The sequence below is a fragment of the Blastomyces dermatitidis genome (assembly GCF_000003525.1).
Source record: "Blastomyces dermatitidis ER-3 genomic scaffold supercont1.4, whole genome shotgun sequence".
NCBI lineage: Eukaryota > Fungi > Ascomycota > Eurotiomycetes > Onygenales > Ajellomycetaceae > Blastomyces > Blastomyces dermatitidis.
In genome coordinates this window covers 4,229,447-4,256,046 of record NW_025544777.1, presented here as the reverse complement: position 1 = coordinate 4,256,046, position 26,600 = coordinate 4,229,447, and the positions used below count along the sequence as shown (strand labels likewise).

At 46.3% G+C, this 26,600-nt stretch overlaps 5 protein-coding genes across 5 annotated transcripts; 1 reads left to right on the top strand and 4 right to left on the bottom strand.

Annotated features, from left to right (window-relative positions):
- Positions 1 to 111: 111 nt before the first annotated feature.
- On the bottom strand, positions 112 to 3,066 carry BDCG_04362 (uncharacterized protein). The gene is made up of 5 exons (XM_045420014.1): positions 2,824 to 3,066; positions 2,544 to 2,676; positions 2,284 to 2,356; positions 1,450 to 2,179; positions 112 to 1,320 (listed from the first exon to the last, which is right to left on the bottom strand). The coding sequence occupies exons 3-5, from the start codon at positions 2,342 to 2,344 to the stop codon at positions 1,143 to 1,145; spliced, it is 969 nt and encodes a 322-aa protein (XP_045276204.1). The 5' UTR covers positions 2,345 to 2,356; positions 2,544 to 2,676; positions 2,824 to 3,066; the 3' UTR covers positions 112 to 1,142.
- A 496-nt stretch (positions 3,067 to 3,562) lies between these two features.
- Positions 3,563 to 10,776, bottom strand: BDCG_04361 (uncharacterized protein). The gene is made up of 4 exons (XM_045420013.1): positions 9,523 to 10,776; positions 7,923 to 9,376; positions 7,696 to 7,805; positions 3,563 to 7,629 (listed from the first exon to the last, which is right to left on the bottom strand). The coding sequence occupies exons 1-4, from the start codon at positions 9,578 to 9,580 to the stop codon at positions 4,362 to 4,364; spliced, it is 4,890 nt and encodes a 1,629-aa protein (XP_045276203.1). The 5' UTR covers positions 9,581 to 10,776; the 3' UTR covers positions 3,563 to 4,361.
- Positions 10,777 to 17,252: 6,476 nt separating this feature from the next.
- On the top strand, positions 17,253 to 19,728 carry BDCG_04358 (uncharacterized protein). The gene has a single exon (XM_045420012.1). The coding sequence runs from the start codon at positions 17,642 to 17,644 to the stop codon at positions 19,283 to 19,285; it is 1,644 nt and encodes a 547-aa protein (XP_045276202.1). The 5' UTR covers positions 17,253 to 17,641; the 3' UTR covers positions 19,286 to 19,728.
- A 92-nt stretch (positions 19,729 to 19,820) lies between these two features.
- Positions 19,821 to 22,830, bottom strand: BDCG_04357 (chromatin assembly factor 1 subunit A). The gene is made up of 4 exons (XM_045420011.1): positions 21,776 to 22,830; positions 20,797 to 21,670; positions 20,347 to 20,716; positions 19,821 to 20,185 (listed from the first exon to the last, which is right to left on the bottom strand). The coding sequence occupies exons 1-4, from the start codon at positions 22,508 to 22,510 to the stop codon at positions 20,086 to 20,088; spliced, it is 2,079 nt and encodes a 692-aa protein (XP_045276201.1). The 5' UTR covers positions 22,511 to 22,830; the 3' UTR covers positions 19,821 to 20,085.
- Positions 22,831 to 23,119: 289 nt separating this feature from the next.
- Positions 23,120 to 26,277, bottom strand: BDCG_04356 (uncharacterized protein). The gene is made up of 3 exons (XM_045420010.1): positions 25,977 to 26,277; positions 25,355 to 25,905; positions 23,120 to 25,152 (listed from the first exon to the last, which is right to left on the bottom strand). Exon 3 carries the CDS (start codon positions 24,909 to 24,911, stop codon positions 23,703 to 23,705), a length of 1,209 nt encoding a protein of 402 aa, XP_045276200.1. The 5' UTR covers positions 24,912 to 25,152; positions 25,355 to 25,905; positions 25,977 to 26,277; the 3' UTR covers positions 23,120 to 23,702.
- Positions 26,278 to 26,600: the final 323 nt, after the last annotated feature.

Below are 26,600 nucleotides of genomic sequence, written 5' to 3'. Positions count from 1 at the left end.
TTATAGTAGGCTATATCTCGCCATTCTAATGACATGATTTAATTTTTGTTAAGGAGCATATATATATATATATATATATATATACAGACACTTATACACACATAGATAGATAGATAGATATGCACAGTGCAAAAGTTGAGAGGGATTAAGTCAGGGGGTATTGTAGGTAGATGAAAAGCAGGAGAGACACGACAGAAAGAAAGCTGCCAATTCCCTACTTTGCAAGCTATATATATATATAATATGAAATCGAACAAACAACAAGAGTTAAGTAATGGGCCTATATGCACATCTGACATACGTGAGTACAAGTACCGCACATAGACCCGGAGCATACAGGAGTCTCAATGAAACGATAACGCGGGAGTTCCTAGGTTGGAGATATAAAATAGTTAAATGGCTAAATAAATTAAAACTATAGAAGAAAGAGGACAACAAAGTGAGAAAGCACCAGCCCTTCACCTCACCCAGCTTGCTTTGGACATGGTTTATTTTTTTCAATATACATACATGTACAGTACATACACGAGTCGTCAGCCGTCTTCATCATCACTACACTTTATCAAAGTTGGACAATGGGAATCGGAGGACGGAAGCGGGAAAGAAGCATGAAAATCATTCAGGGGTAGTGGTGGTAGGTAAGACATGAAATGTGGACTCTAACCGGGCAGAGCAGACTGCAGATGGAGATGGGAAAAATTGGGCAGAGACAGACAAGAGCCAGAGCCAGGCATGTATGTATGTAGGCAGAGGTGTATATTAGAGCTCCAGTCTATCGTAACAATTTTCGCATTGAGGAAGAAGGGGAGTACAGTAAGTACCCCATGCGGAAGAAGAAAGAAAAGGGGGGAGGAAATATATATATGAATCGGCAGGTTTGAGACGTTATAAGTGACATTATTATTCGATGGGTGGTTATAGGTGGTTATTGGCAACGTCAAATCACATCACATCAAATCAGATCAATTGTTTAGAACAGTGAAATCAAGTTCGATGCAAAGCTTATCGCACGCAGAATATACGGTTCGGTTGGTGTACGGAGATTTCGTTTACGGGGAGGTTTTTGGGAATCAGAAAGGAAGAACGAGGTACAGCAGAGAGATATTTCAGGGAGAAAAAAAAAAGTAAATCAAATAAAATAATCATCGTTGGGGCTGGGTATTTGTGAAATCATCTGGAATATTTGGCATGGCCGGGGGTTGTTGCTGTTGCTGTTGCTGCTGTTGCTGTGCGCCATTGCTTTGCCCCCTTCCGCCATTGGATTGCCCCTCCTCATCATCATCCTCGTCTCCTGCAAGGGCATCGATGTCCTCGGGATGCCTAGAGGGGGAAAATGATATAGTCAGTAAACAAAATACACCAAATATGATCCACCTTAAACCCAGCAAAAGTCGGGGGACACGAGGAGAGGAACTGAACGAATCGAAAAAGAAAAAATTCAAAACGTACCCAAGCAACTCCTTCACCATGCTCATCTCATAGTGCTTCTTCCGCTTCTCCTCAAACTCATGATGTTTCCTGCTGGCTTCCGGGCTATGATCATCTGCAGCACGGTCATCCGCACTCCCATCCTCCCCGACAACAACATGCTTCCCCGACCGTCCTGGACTGCCATCGCTCATGCGACGACTACTGCCGTGCGTAATTCTCCCCGACCCGCCGGGCACGCCTTCCCCCCACCCAGCCCCCTCCGGTTCCCCAAGCTCTAGACCGGGAATGTCATCATCGCGAACACCACCATGCTTGCGGGCCCCATACATATCCAGCTCATCAACAGCGAGGTCGCCGGCATCGATGCCCATCTCCACGTCGGAGTCATCCTCATCTTCGTCCGGGATATAGCGGGGGGCGTAAGGGGTTTTCGGCTCGTCGATCTTCATGGTTGACGTTCGCTCTTGTTCGGTGAGATAAAGGTTTACTTCATCCCATTTCAGGCGGGGGGAGTTATCGCCATCGCCGCCAGCATGGTGGATGCGGCCGTTCGGGCCTGAGGCGGATGATTGGCGGCGGGATATTGAAGATCGGGTGCTGGTGGGGGTGCGGCCAGCGTTTTGTAACGTGTTTTGAAGGGTGAGCTCTTTGGTGTCGACGGGAGGTTGGTGGCTTATGGTACCGCCTGAGAAGATTGGCGATGTTTGAGGAGGGGTGGATTGTGAAGATGACCTGTTCTTGAGGATGCCTTGAATTTATGGGAAGTCAATAATATCTCTCGATCTTCAATCCCGCAAAAAGGTATTTGGATTGGGGACAAGGTGCGCCTAATCTGTAAAGGGCTTTCCTTACCTTTTGGTCGCTTTTGCGTACTATCGCCGCTTGGCTGTCTGGCATGGGGTTGGTCTCGCATAATTGCTTTTACCTATGGTAGGAGGATTAGCAGCGCCTCTAGCGAGAGAATCCCCCCCTAGTAACTTTTGCTGCAGCTACTGTCAGGGACGAAAATTGGAAAATGCTCTTTGTTCCTTATCCAATCCAAGCGGAAACCGAATGAATGCCCTGCTCTGCTGTTGAACTAAAGGAGGAAAGGACGGTATCCAGAGACCCACCGGTTCAGTTCTTATTCTAGCTGGGGGATGAGATGTTAACTAATTCCAGCCCCACTCCGATCACACGCGACTCAGGGGAAGGCCCAAAGGTTTGACGGATGGTTCACCAAGCCGCAGTCGTCGTCGTTCACAGCTATGAGAGAGGATGTAGGAATCAGCGAAATGTCAACCACGTTGAAAGGCTGTCCTTGGGTGAGTGTTGTCGTTGCCCAAGAGGCCGCTTTGCAATGGGGGTAAAAAGAGCGGTAGGGTAGGGTAGGTGTGAGCGTGGGGTAAATACAAATTACGATAAATAAGCTTCCCCGGGCGGGAGGGAGGATTATCCGTTAAAAGGACAGAAGGCGATTGGGCAGGTATTTTGGGCTTGCCGTGTACCAGATATACGCAAGTAACAAGCAGTAGTTGGGAATAATAATGAGGATGAAAGAAAGAGATAGAAGAAGAAGAAAAGGGAGCGATCATCTCAGTTGCATGCGGCTCGGCTCGCGCATGTTGGGTAGCCAATGACGTAACCGCACATGACAGCTCAGAGTCATGTGACTGTTTTGCTTTACGTAACCTTGGAGCTAAAGCGGCAAATAACAGAGTTGGATTGTTGGAAGCCAACATAAAAGTTCATGCAACTAGACATATTCAGCAGATCATCTGCAACATCTCTTCTCAACACTCCAGCTTCTTTTAGTGTTGAGATGTAGATTAGGGAGTTAAAAACTGAAATTAGTATTAGAATAAATAAGAAAGAGTTAAAAGCCTTTGAAAAATATGAAAAATCAATATTATAAGAGAATAGAGGCAGTCATGATCAGTTTTGTTGACATCACATTCAACTGTACCCCCCTTAAGCTAAAGCTAAACTGTACTGTAATAAGAGATGAAATACGAAAGAGCAGTGAAAGATCAATATTCATGATAATCATTGATATATAATATCAAAGCTTTGTCAATGAAGAACTACACACATTTAACTAACTACTCAGGATGAAACCATTCAAAAAAAAAAAAAAAAAAAAGATATATCATGCACACAATAATATATGAGGTGTAACTAGCAACAGAGTACACACAACACAAGCAAGCTATGTGTAACTACTTGACAAAATGAAAGGGAAAAAAAAAGCCAAAAAGAGAAAAAAGCACAGAAGAGTGTTCAATGTACTCTGTAAATGACAGCAGATAGCCTCCCACTAGATATAATTGTATGTACTTTAAGCCTTCAACATGCCAGAAAAGTGAATGTTCTTTCTGCTAAAACAAAATAAAAATTGAAAGAAAAGAAAAATAGAAACAGATGGCTAAGAGGCAAAAAAGAGAGCAAGAAAGGGAAAATAAACAAAGCACAAATGATGGTGGGGATATGTACGCAGCGTAAATAGTAAAAGATGAAGAAGAAAATGCACTGCAGAGTTGTATGAAGTTGTTTTAATAAACAGATAGTAAAGCAAAAGCAAATATCCACCCATGTAGTAAAAACAAACAAAGAATGAAGGGGAATGAACAGAATGGTGGTATGGTTTTGAAATGAGCAGGATGAAAAAAATATAAAATAAAATAAAACAAACAAAAAAGACATGATACCGTCATCTCCATCCCAAACAGGGTTAAACAAAGATACATGCAAGAATATAAAATGAATGAAGGAGATGTTGTGTTGGGGAATAAACGTTGAATGCAAGAAAAAAATGAGCAAAATCAAGAAATTGGAAAACTGGTATAGAACAAGATAAAAAAAGTCCCAAACTTCCCAACGCAAAAACACATCACACAAATACGGAAACCATGAAAAACATAACCCGACAACCAGACCCCCCTTCAAAACCCTCACGCAATCAAATCGAACTCCTCCCTCTCCTTCAACCGGTTCTTCGCCAACTCATCCCCGCCAACCGCCGACAACTGCATCCAATGCAGCGCCAAACACATACTCTGCGGATCCGACTTCGAATCCCCGTCTCGCCGATACATCATCTCTGCCTTGAAGGTGTCGCGCGGCATAGTCAGCGGCAGCGTCACCCGCGGCAGAATCTCTGGGTGGGTCAGGTATAGGATAGCAAGTTCGCGCTGGGCGACGGGGTTTCCTTCCCGCGCCGTGTGGATCCACATCCATTTGGCGTCTTCGAGGCCGTGGGACTGGTTAAAGGCCGCGGCCGCGTGCTGATTGCTGTGGTTGTTGAATTGGGGATCGTTGTGGTGGTGGTGGTGGTGGCGCTGTTGCCGCTTGCTGAGTTCGTGCGAGACGATGGTATCTGCGATCTCGACCATGCTGGTGCATACGTCGTCTTTCAAGGCGAATGCGGCAAGGCCAAATTGGAGGAATGCAGTTCCGCTATGGGTTTTGTTTAGGATTTCGGAGGGGACAAAAGCGGAGATGAATTGGAGGTCGCGGAATAGGGTTTTTGGTTGGATGGTTTGGATGAGGTCGCGCATTGAGAGGATTATCTCTGCCTCGGAGGGTGGGTATGTTGGGAAAGTGGATGATGAGGCTACTGACCCCCACATGGGTGAGTATGGGGTGCGGTTTTGGTTGGGATTCTGGGAGTGTACTGATTGTGGTAGTTTCGATCCTTCAGACAAACTATTGCGATGGAGTCGTCCGTTTTCCGCTCCAGCAAATGATGGTTCAGCAAACGTATCAACTCCCTCATTTGCCCGACAATCATTCCCAGTGCTCAGTGATGAGATCACCAGTGACCTCAGGTCCTGCAGTGCTTTAAGCTTGGTATAGGGGTTGGATTGCCGAGAAAACCTCTCCATTAACTGACGAAACGCAGTATCATATGCGAAATCGAACGAATCGGGTGTGTCCTGAAGAGGGGACGATTGAGTCGGGGTGGGTGTACGTAAATCCTGTTCTGTTGGCTTGTGAACGCTAAGCAAAATAGCGTCCGCAGACCTACTTCTCCTAAGTTTTTGAGACATGGGAATCCCATTCTCATCATCAGTAGAAGCACATTCCGCTAAGAATCTCTCCAGCCTTGCACGTCTCTCCATCTGCCTTTGGATTCGTGGCTGGTTCAGATACATCGAAAACCAAGCATCAGTTTCGCTGCCACAGCTCCAAACAGGAGAGCCAAGATCGCTCAACAACAGACTCGTTAGGGTCTGCCTGAGTTCGTCTAAAAACACAACTTTGCCATGAGAATTCTGCTCAGGCCTCCTCGAGGTCAAGACGTCGCTAAACATCGAGGGCGGCCGAGAGTGGAGGCTCGAAGCGCTCGTTGTGGACTGCGCTTGTGTGTGCATTGGAGACCAGAACGTGGAGTCACTTGCGGATGTAGATATAGCTCTACCAGGTGAGTCACCGATAGAGGACGTATCGCCACAAGTGGCATCCCTGCCTGATCTCCATTTCTCTGATGCAAGGCTTTGGAAAGATGATTTGCGCACTATTGATGGCGCTTCGTTTAAAGAGCGGAAATGATGGTCAAACGTGCGGGGTCTCAGACCCAGACTCGATGGCGCCTGGTAGAGCGACTCCTCACTTGCAATGCTTGACGGTCGAAGACTCGATGATGCACCAAGCCCAGTAACAGTTCGCCCGCCAGAGGCATCGTAAATGGAGCGCTCCTTTTGATAGAGTTCACTAGACCACAGAACCGGAGTTTCGTACATTGTCTCCCCAACCAGCTTCCCAACCGTCGTCTTTATTTCCAAGCAAAACCGATGAATTCGCTCCTCCCCTTTGCAGAAGTTATCAATGCCAGAGCGTTGCAGCCACTTCCTAGTCATGTCCACCTGTTCATCGGATAATTTAGATCGACCACCTTGGCTTACAGGTGCTTTCATCGCATTCATGGTTTGGATCTCCGGCTTTTGAAGGAATGACGCACCAAGCGTTCGTGAGCCGTAGCGCGGTTTGGATTCAGAAATCGGCGATATCGATGCGGGACCAGCCATAGTTTGCAATGCGAGAGCGACACTTCTCGCTTCCTCATATTTCAGCGAGTTCTTGACATCCGTCATATACCACATCTTATTCCTCAGCTTCGCTAAACTCCTCATCATTTCTTTCGTCAAAGATCGAAGTCGTGCCATTGCCCGCTTAAGATCCACTATCCTGCTCTCACACTGCTCAATGATGGAAGTAGATGTCTCGATTGATTTCCTGGACGATGAAAACATAGGGGTCAATAGGTCTGAGTGATCGCCAGTAACCCAAAAGTTTGGATACGCCCTTTGGAGGAGTCGCGATGCATTCCACCAATAGTGGGCACCAACGAAGTCAGCATGGGATTGACAATAGTTCATGGCATGAGCAAATTTCTGCTTTAGGGAGGGTTCACTTGTTCGGCCAGCAGGAGCAGACATGAGATCATGTGGAGAAAAGTCGTGTAAATGATCGAATTCGTCGATCAGCTTGACAATGGCATGTTGTAACATCTCCTGATCGTCGTCCGCCGGGGATGATCTGGGACGACTATCTGTGTCATCACTAGAGAATGACTCTCCGGATTCCAGCTCCTGATCTAAAAATGGCATCAATGTAACGGTCCTGCCGTCGTTGGAGACCGAGATCAAAGCCCAATCCTCACTCGATGGGTGTCCCATTGTAGGCCGATCCTCCGACTCATTGATCTCAGATAGCTCATATCGAATGCGATCTGCATTTCGGGCGAGGGAATTCTGTGGAGATACTGGGCTGATTGGCTTACTTCCAGGTACAGCATAGGACCTGGTTGCATCTTGGAAACTCATCTCAGTGGTGAACACGGTTTTTGCGGTAGATGAACGAGAAGAAAAGGTATCAATTCTGCCTTGGAAGAGATTTGGCTCAAACCCTTGGGTAGGCGGGTCATTTCGAGGAAAGAAAGAATTATTAGGAGAAGTCAAAACTGAGTGATTGTGGTCATTGAATGGGTCTGAAGAGTTGAAGAAGGGAGGTGGGCCCCTGGGGAAAAGAACATCCAAGATGGTCATAATATCCGTTGGGGACAATAGAAGGAACTGTTCACGCAAGTCTTGTTCCGCCGCTGGGGCCGTAGCAGGGGATTGGGGGGTAGCCTGGGGGGTTGAAATCGGATTACAAAGGTGGGACAGCATATTGTCAATATGGATTCTGATTGCTGTATCAGAATATGAAAATTGTGGCCTATAATAAGTTAATATGTGATGATCTAACGCATCGACCGTGTTGAAGACACAGGCGGGAACTTACAGGTGGTGTAACCCCCTAGATACTTGAGACTGCGCTCGGAGTGAAATTTGACCAAGCAGCCTCTCTCGTGCGTCCTTAGAAATATGGAAATCGAGTAACAAACCAATAGACTAAATGGGAAAAACGTGAGCTGGCATTAAACACCTTAAAAATAAAAAAAAAGCAAAATATCGAACATGAAAACTATGGACAGCAGAGATGGGACGGTGAGGGATATACACACATACCTCCGGGAATAAAAGCACGTTATGCATAAATTTACAGAAGAACCACTGGAAAAATATATACTCCAAGGCTCGTTTGCGGCTTTCAGTCATTCCAAGCTTGGTTAGGACAGCATTCCCAAACTCCAAAGCGCCAAGTGGAAAGCCTCCGTTGGAGTCATCTAGGACTTGGAATAGGTCCCGAACAGCAGATTGGAAAAACTCCTCGGCAACACCAGTTCGCAGTGGGTCAGGGAGTTCGCCATCGTGGCCAAGTCGACGGGGAGTTTCTGGATGTTGCAGGAGGAAAGCACCTTTCTGGAGAACATCCATCAAGTAAATCTCAAATTTGGGTTTAGCCTTCCATTCTGTGGAAGTGGACCAGGCGGACAGGAGATGGCCAACAAAGGAATAATGGCTGCTTCCGCCATAGGATATCAATTTTGCACAGGTGGAAGACCACACATCCAAACGTAACCGGGCCTCGCGGGAGTCGGTGCTCCCAGAAGAAGCAAAAACATTAAAAATCAAAGAAGAGAGAGGATCGGTCCTCTCGAAACCCAAAACATGCTCTTTGAACGCAGTGGAATGTGCTGCAGTGCGCTTGGAGAACAGCGGCTGTGTTGTTCTTCCGCGAGATGCAAGTGGAAAGATGGAATCACTGACATCAAGAGTGTGGACAGAGGAGACGAGGGCAGATAGCTGAGATGGAAGCAGGCTACCAATACGCTCAAAGAGGAATTGAGGATCCGTGCGGACCAGACTCAAAATTTCCAGAAGACTCTCTTTGGAGGTTGGTGTCAATTGGTGAACAAAACTATAAGGGCGGCGGATTTCCGAATCAGAAGTGGAAGTGCCACAGAATCCAAGAAGGGAATCGTGTCCCAGGACTGAGGACGAATTGCTGTTATTGATGCCACGGGTAGAGGAGGAGGGCTCACACGCCTCACGGATATCATGAATGGTATTATAAATCGAAATAAAACTAGCCTTGTCACCCAGCCTGAAACTTTCAACCAAACCTTTTTGAGAGATTGCTCCAAGCCTGAGCAACCGAGAAGAAAGACTAATGGAGATGCGAAAGCTACGTAGCCGTTGCAAGAGGCTGCGCTTCTGGGCTTCCTGATGCTGTTTTAGATGGAACTGGGCAGCAAATTGGGAAAAAGATACTCCAACTGGTTCAGGCGTCACTGGTTTCTTTGCAGCGGGCGGATTTTCCGGAGCGTTTGCGTTTGGGGTGATATCCGCTTGAACCTTCTTATCCTGAAGAGCTGGCGAGGGATAAGCTTTGGGACTTGGCGGTTGGGCATCAAGCTTAGGCGGGGACCCAAGGTTCTTGGACGGCAGGGGAACCGTGGAATTAGATCTTATAGACACTACTGGAGATATGGCAGGGGATTTAGGCTGATCGGGCTCCGCTTTGTGTATAGGCGGAGAGTTGCATCTTGACGAAGACTCGACCGGGGAAGGGGGTAAAGCTGGAAAAAACCCGCCAGGTCAGTCTCTCAAAAACTATAAAACTTATCGTTTCAATCCAATCCCCCCCACCCAAAAAAAAAAAAAAAATTAAAAAAAAAAAGAAAGAAAGAAAGAAAGAAAGAAAGAAGAGTAAAGAGAACCATACTTGTGGCTGCCGCGTAGGCCAGAACCGATGGAAGACAGGCATGTTGGATAATGATCATCTTTCCATGGGCAATCTGGTGGCATCGATCTCGAGACGGGGACGACCTCGAGAATCTAAAATGCCAGTTAAAACGGACGTGTGACGTGTAAAGGAGGGATGTAGATCTATCGCATGGTTCTTCTTCTGTGGGTCATGGGAAATATAACAATAATAAATAATCGCGACGGTGTGTTCTTTCCTTTCTAAGCGATGAAAGGGGCGTAGCTGATATATATATATATATATATATATTGGTGAGGCCGGAGTAGATCAGAGAGAGAGATCTGGAGGGGGATGGATAGGATATACTTTGGGGGAATAGGGCGACAGAATTGAACCTTAGGTTATTATCAACAATAGTAGTAAGTAGTGTAAGTGGTATATGTGGATGGGATGAGTATGAGGCGGGAGACGGATGAGAAGAAGACGGGGAGAATGGTTATTATGCTGGGTGGTGGATTATATGAGCCCAAAACGTGGGGTAAGGTGCTGCTGGGTGAGTGAGGGTGAGGCGATAACTAGAGCAGCAGCAGCAGCAGCAGCAGCAGCAAGCAGCAGTGGTGCAACAACAACAACAGCATCAACAACACACGGGTAGGCAAAGCGGCGCACAAGGCGCCCAAGGGAATGAGAATCAAACTCGGCTGCGCAGAGGACGAGGAAGAGAGACGGATATAAACCAGGAAGGGAGGGGAGGGGAGAGGAGAGGAGAGGAGAGGAGAGGAGAGAAGGAAGACGTGGAGGAGAGATCGAGTGGTTGATGGGATGGGATGGGATGCGGTGGAGAGAGAGAGAGAGAGAGAGAGAGAGAGAGAGAGAGTGATGAGTTGTTCGAGAGGAATGACTTGGCGCTGGGTTGCATTGCGATAGTTACGTGTAGAAAGAAATACAGACAGCAATACTCGATGCATCCAGATAAATAATAGTTACATAATGTTCCTTTAACTAGTTATTCCCCCACCACCTTGTTTATTTCATTTAGTCAATTATTTTAACAGCTCATAATTCCTTATCCTATTGCCTTAGAAGAAAATCAGAAAGACAGATCTCTCACCCTTAAACCTGGCAATTACACACGCTGGAGAATTTGTAACTAGAGCATGTACGGAGTACTCCGTATGTAAGTAACTATGGATGATGTGTGTATGTGTATGTATGGCAGCTTAACGCTCTTAGTCGGGTTGATGCGCTGTCCGTCCAGGAAACCAATATTAACTATTAATAATTATTCAATCTGCCAGCACATCCACAACAGCCAACCAAGTGAAGTGGCCAAATCCAACAGCAGCCAGCATTCTCGCCGAAACACAACAAGTACTATACATGGAGGCATGGGAAGGGAAAAAAAAAAGAAAGCCATCGCCAGTATTTTTGGTTAAATGCTAACTTCTCCCGCCCCCCCCGTTGTTCCCCCTAGCACCCCGGGCTCTCTCGCCTTCCGATATATCGATAGAGGTGCAAACAACAGGGTTGGTTATTTATTAGCTAGCTAGGTAGCTACTGGATGAAGCAGAATATCCTCCAGGGAAACGAAACCATGTATCTCGTTGTTCCTATCTCTTGTTCTGTACCCATTGCCATACATATTTACTTTCTGGCATATCTACTCCGTAGTTAACTACTCCGTACGTTTATCGCAATTCGCCAAATTGACATCCCTGTATCCCATCTTACGTATTGTACTCTGTACGTAATAACGTACAGTACATACATACAACACTTTCAAGACGCTTTCAAAGAAGGCATACTCCGTAGAAGAAAATATTTTAATATTTTTATTAACCTAATTAACTTCCCCGAAGCCCCGAAGCCCATACATACCTGGATAATTGGATGGACAACAAATCAGCAACTCGAAACAAACCACGGCAGCGCTAGGAGAGTTTAGATTTAACGGGTCTTGTACAACGATGATGAGGGTGTTTGGACGCTTGTTTCAAACATATCATATCATATGCTGCTTTTACCCTAACCATCATTCTCCAATTCCATTATTATTCTCTGACCTTTCGCACAGGACAGGCAACACATATCTCTCCGACCAATGAACGTCATGATGTCCTACAAATTAGTTACTTATGCTTAACTTCATTGGTTGGTAGTTCTCCGCTCTTAAAAAATGCATACATTCGGACATCTCCCGCTCCTTTTGAGCGTTTCTCTTCTCCAAGGCTTCCTCTGCGACAACTGTCTCTACTGCACGTTTTCAATCTCTCCGTACTTACTACTAGTCACTACATCTTTTTTCTGGTCCCCGCTTCCTCCTGCTATGCGGATAACATGGTTTCCCGACCGACTTGCTTTTGGAAGTCCTCCGGATGCATTAAGGAGAGTCGACGGCGACACAGAAGAAGATTAGGCGAGGCACTCACCCCAGAGAAGTACCGCGCGAGAGATAGTGTCAGATTGGCTTGATTCCAGGCCACAGGGAAGAAATATGCTGATGCCACAACTATTGCCATCAATTGTGTTCAGTGCTTCTGGGATTGGTGAGTCTCATGCATATCAAATCCATCTCTTGTGAAGACACTGTACATGTACATTTATGGGTGTTGACGCCCACTCTCACCTTTCCAAATGTGTGGACGAGAACTTCCGAGTCTATGCTGATTGGAGATTTGAATAATTTCAACATCACCAAACAGAGTACGATTTGGATTGAATGGAAATTCCTTCGGCTTTTCTTTCAGAGGGAGAAGGTTCTGAAATTGTGGAGCATAGCCTAGTAGTGAGAATATATTCCTCCTTCTAATTTATTAGGCACAAGGTGCAGGGCCTGAAGCATCATTTCATCCTCTCTTCTTGACGAAACAGTATAAATTGCCACCTGAGCTGGCAGATCCCAAAGGCACTTAATAGTTCTAATTGTGGGCTTCTGTTCTTATGATAACTCGAGTGGTGCACTGTGTGTGTATATTACCTTTCCAGATTCACAACTTTCTATCAAAGTCTCAATCCAAAAGCTTCGGCCATTTTCTCCATAAATCTCTTCCCTTTAGAACTCGAGATAATTTCAGCTCTCACCCTAACCTGCTTTTGACATGCCAGTGAGTTATGTAAAAGCACTTTGAGATTCTGTAGGAAGGAATTGAGTGGGCGGTCTTATATAGCTGGAACAACCATCCAATTTCCATTAAACTTCCCTTTATCCAAGACGTCCTTGCTAAACAAGAAATGGATGCCAGCCAGATAGCTGAGTTTGAGCAGGCATTAAACAGGCTGAGGCCTACCATCTCCAGAGGCGATTGGCTTATTCTCAACTGGTGGAGGAGTATCACCATCTTCAAGCAAATCTTGCTGAGGCGACAGTGACCAAGGAAACATTATTGGTAAACCAAGCTTCTTGAAGCTGCAAAACCAACAACGCGTTCGATCTGAAACAACCATTACCCCGTTCTGTTGAGAAGTGAAATCAAGGCGAACTGCTCAACCATCAACAACAACCTTGAGAGAGCGATTATACCAGCTCTAAAGGATGATATCCAAGCCATAGATAAGGAGGGATAAGGCTCCCGTGTGTTTTCCGCGGTATCATATCCTTTCCATTTGACAAGATAGTGTTGCTTGTTGCTGATTACCTGTGTTGACCAGTATTTGTTCGACCTCGAAATTCCTGGCCGTCTTCGTTATCGATTTCCCGCTTTGTGTTGTCTGGTGTTTTGTGGTGCTTATTCCTGGAGTTTGTAAAATGTACCTGTCTTCTCCAAAATTTCTCTGCGGTTCTCTTCATTTTCTCGACGTTCTCCAGAGCCCTGAAGTGGGAGATTTGCTACCCAGCGTGGCTCAAACCCTGTTTATTTGTTTATCCTCAACCGATCATCCTTTAACTATAATGTACATGTACTTAGTTAGGTTAAATAGGGGGGATTCAATGTTTGTGTATTATATTTAAGTTAATCTAGCTAGCGGCAACTGGCATTTTCCTCATGAGGCTACAGCAGGGAATCTCTCACAGAGTCTTTGGCCTCAACCTCGATGCGCACGTTGGCGTCATTGTGGATTGTTAATCAAAAATACTAGTTACTCAGTAAGTTAGTTACAGATAACTGCTTGTTTCGCTTGAAATGAAAAAAAATAAATAAATAAAATAAAATAAAATAAAGGCCCTGAAGACATTTAGTTAGCCCGACCCCATATCTAGTCATATCATTATGGTATCTACGACAGCGAACAACAGTCCTGCAACAAGTGTAGGCGAGAAATTCAGAGATGCACAATGGAGATCTGCTTAAAGGCTACAGTCATTTTAAATCAGTCACTTGTTGCTGAATTGCAAAGCAAGTTGGGGAACGTCGGTAGTTATCCATCTCAGAGGCGGCAGCAACTGGAGAACTTCTAGAAGTAGCAAGAAAGGTAATCACCACTTTCGCCCTAAAATCATACAGACGGAAACACCGACGATTCTTAAGTTCAAGGAAGTAACACAGCAACGCGGTGACAGCGGCGATTTCTAGACGACCAGCGGAAATATTCTCTCTGTTCCGCCCGCCAGATGAACCTATAATTCACCGGCTCTCGCATCTGAGCTTCAGCTACTCCTTGGCGGTGGCCAGAAGAGCCTTTTTGATCTCCTCTGGTCTTTCACAAGCGCTACTGAAGGGGAAAGTTCTTTGGGAGCGCTTTCTGTTGGCTGTTATCCAATCGAGTCGTTGTCAATACCAGCATCGATCGCCTCTATCGGATTTTTGATGTTATTGGTTATTGACCACATATGGAAAGTGTCCCATGATATTCCCGCTCCTCGGCCTCTTGGGGGACGATGTCCATCGGAAAATGGACATATATATTTATGAGTTTTGTTGAAGGTGCAACTCTGGATACGCAAATGGGCAAGCTTGTCACCGGGAAGTTTGCAGTCTATGTTAAATTCGTTCGGCTATTTAAATAGTCAGCCCAACCTTGGAAGAAATAAACATCCCAACCGTGTAACTTCACTTGGATACATCATTTCAGGCGCGCCGAGTTGCATGCTCAAAGCCCTACTACTAAAAGAAGAAAAAAGAGAGAAGAAAGAAGAGGGGGAGGAAGGGAGGAATTAACTAGGAGCAAATGATACCAATAGACGTCATCGAGTCACCCATGTAGTTACTGTTCTGTTCTTTCTGCTCTGCAGCTGTCCGGCGAAAGATGTTGATTGGTATCAACATCTTGCACTCTGTATGGATGGGTGCGATCTGCAGGGAGAGAATGAAATGATAATAAATCGGAAGAGATAAGAACGACATGGGTTTACCAGGCCTTCTTCACGAACCGCATTCCCCCCCCCCCCCGTCCTATCGCCCTGCAAGAGGGGGCTTTCGAGGGAGGGGAGGGGGGGTAGGGAATGAAACGTTCTCTTATTTAGCTTCCCCCTTCTCTCGAGAAAAAAGGTAGAAAACGGGCTTGGAACGGCCACCCACCCATCAACTAGTTAAATACCTGGTAACGTTAATCCGTATCTAGTTGAACGAATTAATTCCCCTTTGTGTCGCCCTGTAGCCGAGAGGAGGGATGGATTTCTGTCCGGGTTGGGCTAACTAACGGCCATTCCCCCTGTAAGTTGTTGTAGAGTCTGGATTGGAAGCAAGCGGTAGCCAGCGGCCGCAGATCAAACTCTGGCACATCGTTGGTCCAATGCAACCAAGGTCTAAGGGCAGCATCCATCAGCGGGGTGGGTGAGGATGTGTATGCTGTATGTCGGGAGGAGAGAGGAAAGGAACCGACCAACTGAATTAGATGAATTAGATTATTTAGTTGAGGTTATTCAAATAGAAACGACGAAAAAAATCCTCTTTCTCTCCCCCCAGCGCGCGCACTAGGTTTTGTTTTCGTTGTTTCGGTGCTGGTGCTGGTGCTGGTGCTGGTGTGGTGTCATCGGCGCTGATGAGCTGGCACTGCATGCATTTTCGCATTAATTGGTTTGCTGGCCGCTGGTTGGCTCGCCGGACAGGCACCATTTGTTATTTTATTATTTTATTTTACTATTCTTCTAAAACAAACAAACCCGTCCAGCTGTAGTTATTATTATACCATACCCTCAAGCCAAGCCAGAGAGAGACGGGGGGAATGGCTGGAAGATGACAACACAAGTGGTTGGTTTGTTCTGTTTGTTTCTGTTTTGGTTTTGTTAACTAGTTTATATTTGATATGTTTTTTATATGAAAGTCACCCCGTCAGCAAGTGGAAATCTGTTAAAAGGAGACTAATTAACGAGAGAAGACGAGGAATATTATCATCATGGCCGCTGCTGCAACAATTTATATCCAGCTTGGTTGGATACAGACAGTGGATCAACAACAATCAACAACAATTTGATAGTTTCTCCTTCAACCTCAACTCACCACTGGAAGGATAGATTCCACCAAACACCCAACTGGCTCAAAAAAGCATATCTAAACAAGCAAACATCTCATCATGTAAAATAAGTTACTCTGTATTAACTTCTTCAACAGTGCGACAAGGCAGACGACAACGCCCAGAGCACACAGCAGAAGCAAGCAACATTAGCAGCAGCAGCAGCAGCAGCAGCACGACATGGTCTCAGTCTCCCTTCTCCCTTCTCTCCGTACTTACTGTCTGTCTCTCCTCTGTATCCCGCTCCAGTCCGGATCTTCCTTTTTTCCTTTTTTCGCCCCATTCCCACGTGTCATCCCCATCAGTGGAATATCGGGTATATCGCTGGTGGTGGCTGGGGGGAGCATGAGTGGTCGACGAGAATTTTACACCACACCTGCGCCTGTTGATGCTGTCCCCATCGGAGCTGAACTCACATCATGGGGACGGACGGGAGAGTAGTTAGTTACTTGGGTTACTTGGGCTGTGTTCAATTATTTTGTCCTTCCATTACTGGCTTCTTTCTGCTGGTCCCCCTGCCCCTTACTGCGCTGATCAATCAATCTCATTCCGCGCGCCGGGTTGCGTTTCCCAACAACTGGTCAGGCGGAAATAGGATATGGGAAATCTGCCAGTTATGTTGTTGTTGATTCCTGCATCGTTTGCTTTTCCTTTGCCTTTTTTTTTTTTTTTTTTTTTTTTTTTTTTTTTTTTTTTTTTTTTTTTTCCTGTGGTTCGTTGGAATTAAACTGAAGGCAGCTGGATACCTTAGGGAGGTACACACAGCTGTATTTTTGCTGGTGTCTTCTATTGGTGATGGAAATGGAAAAAAGATATATGCTCCACTCATTTCTCGAAGAAGAAGAAGAAGATACTTTGTCTTCTCTTACATGTATCCACCCCAGCTACACCTAGGTAGTTAGCCGGATACCAGAAGTGCAAAAGTAAACAAATGGAACACATTACCTGGTTCTACCCAGGTAGCCTCTGCCTTTTGAATATGGTACCTTTCTCTTTCTTTTTTGGCCAGGCTCCGATTATGTTGGGTCTGTTCAAGATGCAAGTGGCTGTATTTCTCGTTTCTCCAACCAAGAGGAAGAAGTCCTTCACCCGTCCTTGTCATATTGCAGACCTATGTAGCTATTCAAGCGGGTCCTTCGAGGATTTTTACTCGTTATTCGTCGTCCCCTGTTAGCTGACTTGACACAATGAACAAGATAGAGATCTCAAGAAAGGACCATTTCCATTCAAGATGTGCAGAACCAACCCGATATACAGATTTAAGCTAATCATGCCAGCAGCTCTCCCACTTCCCTACTGGCAATCTGAGTTGCGCTGTCTGCTCTCATGCATAACCTGCCTCGCATGTTTCTTTTCCGCGCTGATTGAACGCTCTGTTTATTTACTCCTGCTGCCAGCTGGAAGTTTGTTTCATCAAGCGGGAAAGAAACCACGCCGTCTGCTTTTTCCACTGCTCTTTCCAATGGCCAGTTATTAAACTCTACTTAGCGGTTTTATCTTGGTTGTTTACATGCAACAAAGAATACATCTAAGGTGCAATAGATATATCGTGTTAAAGAGGAGAGCTGTTTAGTCGTCAAATATGTACCAGTCTCTGGTAGTAGGAGATGCTGTGATTTGGCGCCTCATATCCATGCACTGTTGATAACCAAATGCATAGTGCATACAAGTTCTCTTTTGGCTTGTGTTTTGCCTTTGCTTTCCCGCCTTTCGTTCGACTTTATCTGCCAATAAAAAGAAAGCAGAAATGACGTCGGGTTCCTCCGCAGTTGCATACCACACCCTCTCCCCCAGTCATCAAGTGCTTTTGGAAGACGATGCGACCCTCAAAAGGATACTATTACGTCTCCGGGAGAACACATCAATCAACATCTTCCTCCCATGCCTGCTTGTGTGCAAGAAATGGTATTCATTGGCAATACCCGTGTTGCAAGCTGCTGTGGTTCTACGGAATCATAACCTTTGCCGGTTCGTGAAAAGCGCAAGACTACCACTCAGCTCGAAGGCTTTCACTATCCAGTCACTGAGCTTGCTGTTGGATGTCGCCGCAGTAGACCCTAGCTCTACTGCAGCTAGGGCCTGGCCCCTGGGTCATTTACTGAGAGATCTAGCTACAATCATGGCCGGGGTTATGCGAGCCCTTCGAATATTCTCCCTACGGATCGACCATCAGCCAGCCTGTGCTGTAGATTCTGGATTAGGTGATGATATTGATAGGATCACGGCTGAACCGAGCTTTCCCGCTTCTGCTGTGATAGCTCTCCTGGAATCCCTCCCGGACACATGCAGTGATGTTGAAATTGACACTTCGGGCTGCGAAGTTTACACCGACGGCGAACATCTATGCCCACATATAGCAAAGCTGCTCCCAAACCTCACCCACCTCCGCCTGAGGATTAGGCAACTATGCCCGAGCCTCATAAGCATACCTGCCCAAAGTTCCTGTTCCAGATGTCGAGGGGAACTGCAGGCTCCCCTGTGTCCAAAGCTCCGCTCATTGGTTATCAACACGGAACTTTCCAGTGCAATCCTCGGATGGGTAACACGTTGCTCACCATCATCTGAAACACTCCCAGCTGAAGAAAAAGGTAACCACGCCGAAGAAGACCTTCAGACAGAGCTTTCTCACCATCTACTTCTTGGCCTCACGAGCAAAAACTGCTTCCCAGCCGCTAAACGAATAGAAATCCATGGACCAATGGAACTGGATATCATCCCATGGCACCACATTCGTCAGACAGATATTAAGGACCGTAAGACGTATATATCCTCATTCGTCACTCTCCCCAGTTATTCACGAGGAGCATGGAAACGCGGAACCCATCGCTGTATTCGCCCCATGTCGACCGGGGACGGAACTGATGCTGTGATTATCTCCTCGTGGCAACCCCACCCGCGTGAACTCACGGGACAAAATGCTTGGATATCTAATTCTGAAGGGGTAAGCCTCCCCAAGGCTAGATATCCACATGTCCTCAACGTCTTTGGCACGGATGATTATCACTTATTTCCCAACAAGGATGAGGTGGGGGGTGTGGAGGAGGAGGGTCAAGTGTCTAAAAGTCATCATTACCACAACTCCCTTTCGGGGTATGTCAAGGAAATGAGAAAGCGCTGGAAAGAAAATTGGGCGGGAAGCGCGGCCCAGGCACGGATACAGACACAGACGCAGATACAAACGCAGTCGCACCCTATTTACGAGGAGCTTTGCAGAGTGACAGATGCGAGTTATGAGTCGAGTCTACAGACGCAGACATATCATACTTTACGCCCGATTCCTCATGAGCTATTCCCGTTTCCGGAGCCGGTGCCGATGGAATGGTATAGGAAGCAAACGCCTTTGGGACATGCAGATTTTCGGAGGGTGGGGGATGGATCTTGTTGTTATTAGGGAGGGGGGAAGGGGGGGGTTGGGTTGTGGGTTTTTGTGGGCTTTTGTGGGTTATGGCGGTGGTGGTGGTGTTTTGGTGGACTAGGTAGATAGGTAATGCGGCTATTAAAGGGTAGGAAATTAAGGACTATAGATGTATATATGCTATTCTTTTTTGTTGGATATGGACGGATGGATGGGCAGGTTTGCAATAATGAAGGGAGAGGAGTCTATTCTCAGGTCTTCTTCTGAGGCTCTGTGTTATATTTTGGATGGTTATCTTGACTATAATATAAAGGAGAGACCAAATAAAAAAAAAAAACGGAAGATTTGGTTTTACTTGTCAGTGTCATCGGTAAGTAATCACTGTTACTTTCTACTTAAACGCGCTCATCACTGGCAGAGGAAGTGGTATGAGATGGTGAGGCGGTCTATATACAGACATATGCATGTATGTATCAGATGTACATACGTAGGCAGGTAGCATCATACATAGCTGCAGAATGCTATCATGGTCAATCAGGACAAGAGTACAAGAATGAATAGGCTATATACTTCCTTATGTAGTGTTGATAGATAAAAAAATTAAAAAAAAAAAAAAATTAAAAAAGAATCATACATCTATCATCTACATGTAGAATTTTCATCTATAATGATCGGAGCGCGCCAGATGAAATAGAGGCAAAAAGGGGCATATGGTGACATGGGTATTAAAAATGGAAACAAAAAAGGAGCATTGCGCTGTGGTTTCATATGTCATCTTAAAGAGATGTACTCCGTATGTTAGTTATGTTATGTAAAATTGGGTGATAGTTAGTTTGTCATATTAAAACCCATTTCTTATCTGCTTCTTTCTGGCCGAGTCTTTGTGCGGTGGAGGTGAGCGTGTCTTTGATGATGTCCTTGGATACTTTTGGGAATCTGTATGGTTTTTCTCGTTAGTGGATTTTTTTTTTTTATTTTTAAATTGTCAATTTGCTTTTCTGATGGACGAACATCTCAGGCTCCTCCTTTCCCCACCACTAGGCGTGAAGGCAAATAACGAGGCAAAGAAAATGGCGGAAAGATAAGAACACACATACCGCTTCTTTAACACCTCAATCAACCCCGCCTTCGTTAAATTACTTCCGTCAATGACCTCTTTAAACTCCGCTACCTGATCCGGCGGGAATGAGCGTCGTGGCTTCTGATTCGATACTGCAACGGGAAGAAGAGTGGATTGTCCCGACGGTAGTGTTGTAGTTAGGGTTGAAGGAAGGGTGGTGGAAGGAGGTTGGAGTAATCCAGAGGATTGTGAATATTGCTTCTGAGAAAGGTCACTGGACATGGCGCCAGCCCGGTCTAAAGGCTGATTGGAACGATGCGTAAGGTGTTTCAAGGGCGAGCGGGATGCCGGTGTAGGTTTACTCCAGTATACTGAAGAGAAGGGGTCGATGGGGAAGTTTAAAGTTTCTGGTGGTTTTAGTTAGCATAATTTGTTCAGTTCAGAGTCCGAAAGAGGCGTTTTCTTCCATAAAATGTTGGCCCCTTACCTGATATAACCTCCATCCGACATGAACTCATCATCGGATCGATATCGCCTTCATCTTCCCAATGTATCCCACTGCACACTGGCTCCAGGTCACCGACAATTACCCTTCGTCTCCCACCCACAGCATCATCATCACCATCGTCCAAAAAGTCTTCCATGTCTCCATCCCCATCTTCACTCATCTCCTCTTCCCCTTCTGAGTCAAGGTCCTCGCCTTCCTCCGGCTCTTCCCACTCAGCCTCTGAATCATAATCATAATTAAAATCCGGGACTATCCGCCCAAAGGGATTTCGACATAGTCTCCTGGCCTCTTGCTCGGGTAGTCGTTTCGTAAAGGTACCCTGATAAGGTGGCCTCACATCTTCGCTAAACTTCAAAACTTTCATTGGAATCTTCTTCAGCAGGTCGCCAGGGTTTTGAGTTTTCTTATCTCCCGTCAAATCAATAGTGTTCGAAGCTGCATCTTGCATCATATGTAAAATCTCTCTCACTGTGGGGCCATTTGGTTTGCCCTGCCGGCGTTTATAAGGTAGCATATTGAATAGTTCTGAAGGACGAAATGTCATAGCTGGTGCCTCCTCTTCGGACGATGTAACTCTTTTAAATAACGAATCAAGCTTCTCGCAAGCGAACTTGAGAGAATCCGTGTCCCGTTCAAAACGATGTGGTGGTGCCAGTTTCACATGCGACTGCAAGAAAAAAGGAGGAAATTCTTGCTCGTAGTCAGAAAGAAGATTCTGTTCAGATTTCGTGGCCGCAGAAGCACCGCTCGAATCATTGACCGGAATAGAATTTCTCCCGTCTATTGCATTCGCAGTTGATGCCGAATTGGGTGTCGTTGGTTTTGCAAAAAAAGCATTCAAACGCATTTGAGACTGAAACAAACAGAGTCAGCGAGGAAGCCCAGAAACCACATAAATTCCTCAACAGATTTACAGGAAGGAAAAGGGTTTAAAAAAAAAGGAATACAATGACCTCACCTTCTCCTTCCTCATCCTCTCCTCATCCCTCTTCTTCTTTTCCTCCTCCCTCGCCAACCGCTCTTCATCCTTTGCTTTCTTCTTCTCCTCCCGCTTCCTCCTCTCTTCCTCTCTCTCCTCATCCCTCTTCTTCTTCTCCTCTTCCTTTTTCTTCCGTTCCTCCTCTTTCCTCCTCCTCTCCTCCTCCTTCTTGGCCTTTTCCTCCGCTCTCTGCTTCTCCTTCATTTCCTTCTCCAATGCCCTCGCCTGATTGCTAGCGGGAGATAACTTCCGTTTCTTATTGTTATTTGGTAAGACGAACCCCGACGCAGCTGGGGGGGTGGCAGGTAGGGGTGGAGGGGTTTGGCTCTGGGTCTGGATATTGTCAATGCAATTAGGTAAGGGGATAGGCGATAAAATGGATGGGTCAGGGGAACCAATTCTATCGGCATGTGGAAGAGAATCGACAGACAAAGAGGCGGTCGATGTTGATGTGGAAGAAGATTTGATCGTGGTAGTGGATTGGGGAATTCCGGCAGTTTCGATCGAGGGGTGTATTTCAGATTTCATCCCAGCGGTATGCGTAGTACTGGACTCTTGAAGTCCATCATTCGGGACAACGACCTCTGGTAAACCAGTTCCACCATTATTATCCTGTGGATTGGTTTTCAGTGCGCAACCATCTACTTCACTAAACGACCGCTTCCGTGACAATGTCGAGGGACTCGTGGAGCCCGGTAGTGGTTCCCCGCCCATGATGGCAGTCAATGGCTAAATGGTCCTTTTCACGTTCTCCAAATCTGTAATCAAACTGTATACCAATATGATGTATAATGTATCGTGATTTATTTGCAGAATGAATGTCAGTCAAGCGAATGAGGAGGGTGGACGTCCTACTGTTTCGATTTGAGGCAAGACTTAAAGTGGAATAATAACACAAAAGAAAATAGAATAAGCAAGCTCCACCAGGCAATGCAACTCCTTTCTCTCTATCTTGCTCTTAGTATAACCTCGATTGATCGCGCAGCTGTGGGAGTTGCGGTGCAGCGGTGTAGGGCGTTGAAGTTGAGATGCAAAAAGTCCAGACGCGTCAGTTGAATCCAGGCATTGGTTTCGCGTCAAATTGGTGACAGTCACGTGATATCAATTTCGCCCAGAAAAGGGTTGAGAGGTTAAATAAAACCAGAAAGATGGAAAAGATGCTACTTCCAACGTTTAGTTGATTATGTCTAATATTACAGGGGAGATTGCTTCATCCATGACTACCATGATATAGTGAAATAAAAAAGACCTAGAAGGAGAAAGCAGCCAGCAGATCTACATCAGAACGGGTAAACCCTTTTAACACTACTAACTACACGCACACACTGATAAAATTTGTAGCATTAGCATTCAAAACTAATTCCAAGCTAGGTGTTTATTTCCCCCTCTGCCTCCGGAAAGGTGAAAAAAAAGACGAATCCGACGATGGCAGCATTATGAAAGAGAGCCGGGGAAAAACGAGGGGGGAGTGATGTGAATAGAGTATAGAGAGGAAAACAAAAGGTAAAGGTGGAAGAGGGAAATTCTGTGAGATCGAGAAAGTGAACGAGAATGAAATGCAGGAAGAAAATATAATAATAATACCAACTGTAAGAAAAGTTTTGAAACGAAAAAAAAAAAGGAAATAGAAAATATAGTAAAGTATTAAAATATACCTAAGGGCGTGCGTATGGGGAGTAACAACACCACAGGAGATGTCCTGACGTGACATAAATGAATTAAAAAGTGAAAGAAGAAATGGAAATCACAGTGTGCCAGCCATGCTCTCCCCAAAAGAACGAACTAATAATATATAATATAAAAGCTCCTACCCCGGCTCCCCGCGCCATCACTATTAGAATATATAAAGAAAGGCAGGAAATAGAGAAGGAAAAAAAACCATCGCTGTCCTCTTGCCTTTACCCGCTCAATCGCTCAAGTCCGGATTCGCAACAAAAAGCCTCACATTACTCATCCTGGTAGATCGATCATCCACGCTACCCCTCCGTTTAAGATCATCCACCTTTTTGACTCTATTCGCTGCGGCAACGGCTCCACTTGGCGCTGCCATCTCCGTAACCGTGCCAAAGTCTTCCTCCAGCTCACTGGCCTGGCTATGCGTGCTACCAGGGCGGTCGGGTTTGGACTTGTCTGTTTCTAGGTTCGATGACGCTATCGCTGCTGCGGAGCTGCCATTCGCGCCAGAATCTACGTTGCTGCTAGCGAAGTATTCTTTCTCCTCGTCAGGTTTCAGAGGAGCGGGAGTCTCCACGATTTCAGGGATGTCGGTCTGTATCCGGTCCGCTGGATCCGTATTTGGCGGCGTGTTGCTGTTGCTACTACTGCTAAAGCGGCCCTGCTGTGGTCTCTGGTACCCGCTGGGAAACCGACTGCTGCCCGTGGAACTCCGCCCACTGCCCGTTCGGCGATGGAAGGGGGATCCGTCGTTATCCTTGTCATCTTCACCGTCGCCAACTTCGTTAGCGCTCAATCGAAGAGGTACACCGGCACCAACCATGGTGCCTGTGTTATAGCTCATGGAGCGCGAGGAGGTATTATGCCGTATTTTGCCTGTGCTGGTCAGCGGGGCACTCCAACCACCTCCCCCATGCACTTCTATGGCTGCCCGTTGCTTTGCTGCCCGTCTCTGGGCGACTACGCGCGGGTCTTCCTGTTGCGCCCGGTCACACCATACGGTGGCCTTTTGTTTTCGCATCAGCGCGACGTAACCAATCGGAGCCGGAGCATGACCAGAGCGTGACGAGGAGCTTCGTCGGATATCAGCGTGGGAATTAGGAAGGCCAGAAGGTAGAGGGCTATTTCCTCCAGTAGATGTGGTCGATATCGTCCCATTTGACGCCCGTCGCCCTGGGTAATTAGGGTTCATGTGCTGCTGCTGTGGGTGGTGTGGGTGGTGTACGCCAGGAGGCATTTGTTGGTGAGGGTGCATTTGGTGTGGGTAGTATGAGGAAGAAGAGGCCTGGGGCCGACTTTGATGTGGTTGTGGTCTCATTTCCTGCTGTTGACGCTGTTGCGGACTAGGAGAGTCAGAGGAATGGAATTGTAGGCCGGCATTGCCGGAACCCAGGGGTTTACGGGGAGGGATTTGCAGCATCGGCGAGCGATAATCAGCCATTTTGTTTTCCTTGCTTTCGCTTTACTTCAACTATTGTCCTATTCAAGCAATCCCCTATAATCCCCAATGGGTAGAGTTTTGCAAAGAATCAAAGAATGGTAGCCACTGGAGACGAGATTATTGGGGACAGGGCGCCTACTGCGGGGGATGCGTGGTTTGTCGTTCGACGAAGTGAGGGGTGTGAATTGATTGCTACCAGTTTTCGCGATTGAATGTCTCTGTGGTCTGGAAGGGTCAAGTTCTGTCAAGTTCTCATGTCAGCGCCAATGGGCTTTTGTGGTGTTGCTGGCAGTCCAGGAAAAAGGAAAGTGTAAAGAATCCGGAACACTGCGCGCCACGGGTGGAGCCAAACCGCACGAAAGCGCGCCCACAGAGCCCGGAGTCCCAACGACGAACGACCTGGGACAAGGATAAAATAATATATATATACTCCGTATACGCACCAGTTCAGTTGGTTCCTCAGCCCACCGATCGGCGAAACAGTCAGCGAATGTTCCTGAAAAGTAGCACTATCACTGCATCCCGGAACAAAGGGTTTGGTTTCGAGTGGGTGTTGATGGTTGTGTACAATAGAGGAGAGCGGGCAGCGGAATAGGAACTGGGGTAGCCCTGGAAGGAGTAAAAATGGTTAGTTAGCTGCAGGAGACTCAGCCAGCCCGAGCAGCGAAGGGGAAAAGGGGAACAAAGCGAGCCGAATCAGTCGAATCAAATGCTGGAGATCGTGGAAAATCTGTTGGCTGGTGATGGGGAGCGAGACGAGAACACCGCTGCGCCACAGTGGGATCCTCAGGCGCCAGGTACGGACTAACTGGAGGATTTGATGCGGTCTTGAGTAAATTTTATGTGGCCGTCGTCGGTTCCTGAGAGCACGCCGCTTTAACATAACAAATATTGCTGCTTTTTGCTATCGCTTCACCCTTTTTTTTTTTTTTTTTTTCGACCTTGCCAAAACACAGCAACTATTCCTTCCTGGTTGCTTTGTGCCTACTTAGTACTTACTAATAAGTTAGTTACCTTGAGAGCATGGCTAGAACCAGACGATTGAAGTGGGGTGAGGTGATTTACTCCACAGCAAGGGAAGGGAGGAAGAGACCAATATTCTTATTGGTCTTGAAGACTTATGAACAAACGGTTAAATATTTCTCTCATTTCCTCAAGCATTCAAACTTGGTCCAGAAAGCTGCTGCGTACCACCTCAGCATATCTCTGAAGGAATGTGAGCCTGATGGTTTCAATAACTGGCTGTTTGGAAGCTTCAATGTCTGTATTCCCATCATTGTTCGCAGTCGCAAAGAGGTGTTGATGTGGTTCCCAATATTGCACCCGGGTTGGTGAATCCTTTCGACCGGGGAATGCAGATGAGAAGATACGGTGTGAAGTAGGCACTTATGCATGGTTGGAAGCGAATTGCGCTTCGGTACCAGTACCCAATTTCGACGGGCCAAAGTGTAAGACTCGAATCAAGACCTATCTATACGTCTGGTGGGGAGTATTTGGCTAACAAGACCATAGTTCACAGCTGCTGAGAATCTACCACTACTTCCACGATTCTTACATTATCTTCGTTGCTACATACTTAAGCTCTTTGGATATGAACCTCCGTTCTGGATGTGTTCGCCGTAAGGGACTGATGTTGGATGGTCTTAGAGCTGGCTATCTTTTGATCCAGTACATAGACAAGTCCGAGGG

What these genes read in the sequence shown, in the direction of transcription:
- BDCG_04362 (XM_045420014.1), bottom strand. Translation starts at nt 2,344, where the DNA reads ATGCGAGACCAACCCCATGCCAGACAGCCAAGCGGCGATAGTACGCAA. An exon ending in TACGCAAAAGCGACCAAAAG is followed by an intron (nt 2,180 to 2,283) that starts GTAAGGAAAGCC and finishes CATAAATTCAAG; the next exon opens with GCATCCTCAAGAACAGGTCA. An exon ending in ATGGTGAAGGAGTTGCTTGG is followed by an intron (nt 1,321 to 1,449) that starts GTACGTTTTGAA and finishes TTCCCCCTCTAG; the next exon opens with GCATCCCGAGGACATCGATG.
- BDCG_04361 (XM_045420013.1), bottom strand. Translation starts at nt 9,580, where the DNA reads ATGATCATTATCCAACATGCCTGTCTTCCATCGGTTCTGGCCTACGCG. An exon ending in ACGTGCTTTTATTCCCGGAG is followed by an intron (nt 7,806 to 7,922) that starts GTATGTGTGTAT and finishes TTTCCCATTTAG; the next exon opens with TCTATTGGTTTGTTACTCGA. An exon ending in TCTAGGGGGTTACACCACCT is followed by an intron (nt 7,630 to 7,695) that starts GTAAGTTCCCGC and finishes AACTTATTATAG; the next exon opens with GCCACAATTTTCATATTCTG.
- BDCG_04358 (XM_045420012.1), top strand. Translation starts at nt 17,642, where the DNA reads ATGACGTCGGGTTCCTCCGCAGTTGCATACCACACCCTCTCCCCCAGT.
- BDCG_04357 (XM_045420011.1), bottom strand. Translation starts at nt 22,510, where the DNA reads ATGGGCGGGGAACCACTACCGGGCTCCACGAGTCCCTCGACATTGTCA. An exon ending in AGAGGATGAGGAAGGAGAAG is followed by an intron (nt 21,671 to 21,775) that starts GTGAGGTCATTG and finishes TGTTTGTTTCAG; the next exon opens with TCTCAAATGCGTTTGAATGC. An exon ending in TCGGATGGAGGTTATATCAG is followed by an intron (nt 20,717 to 20,796) that starts GTAAGGGGCCAA and finishes TAAAACCACCAG; the next exon opens with AAACTTTAAACTTCCCCATC.
- BDCG_04356 (XM_045420010.1), bottom strand. Translation starts at nt 24,911, where the DNA reads ATGGCTGATTATCGCTCGCCGATGCTGCAAATCCCTCCCCGTAAACCC.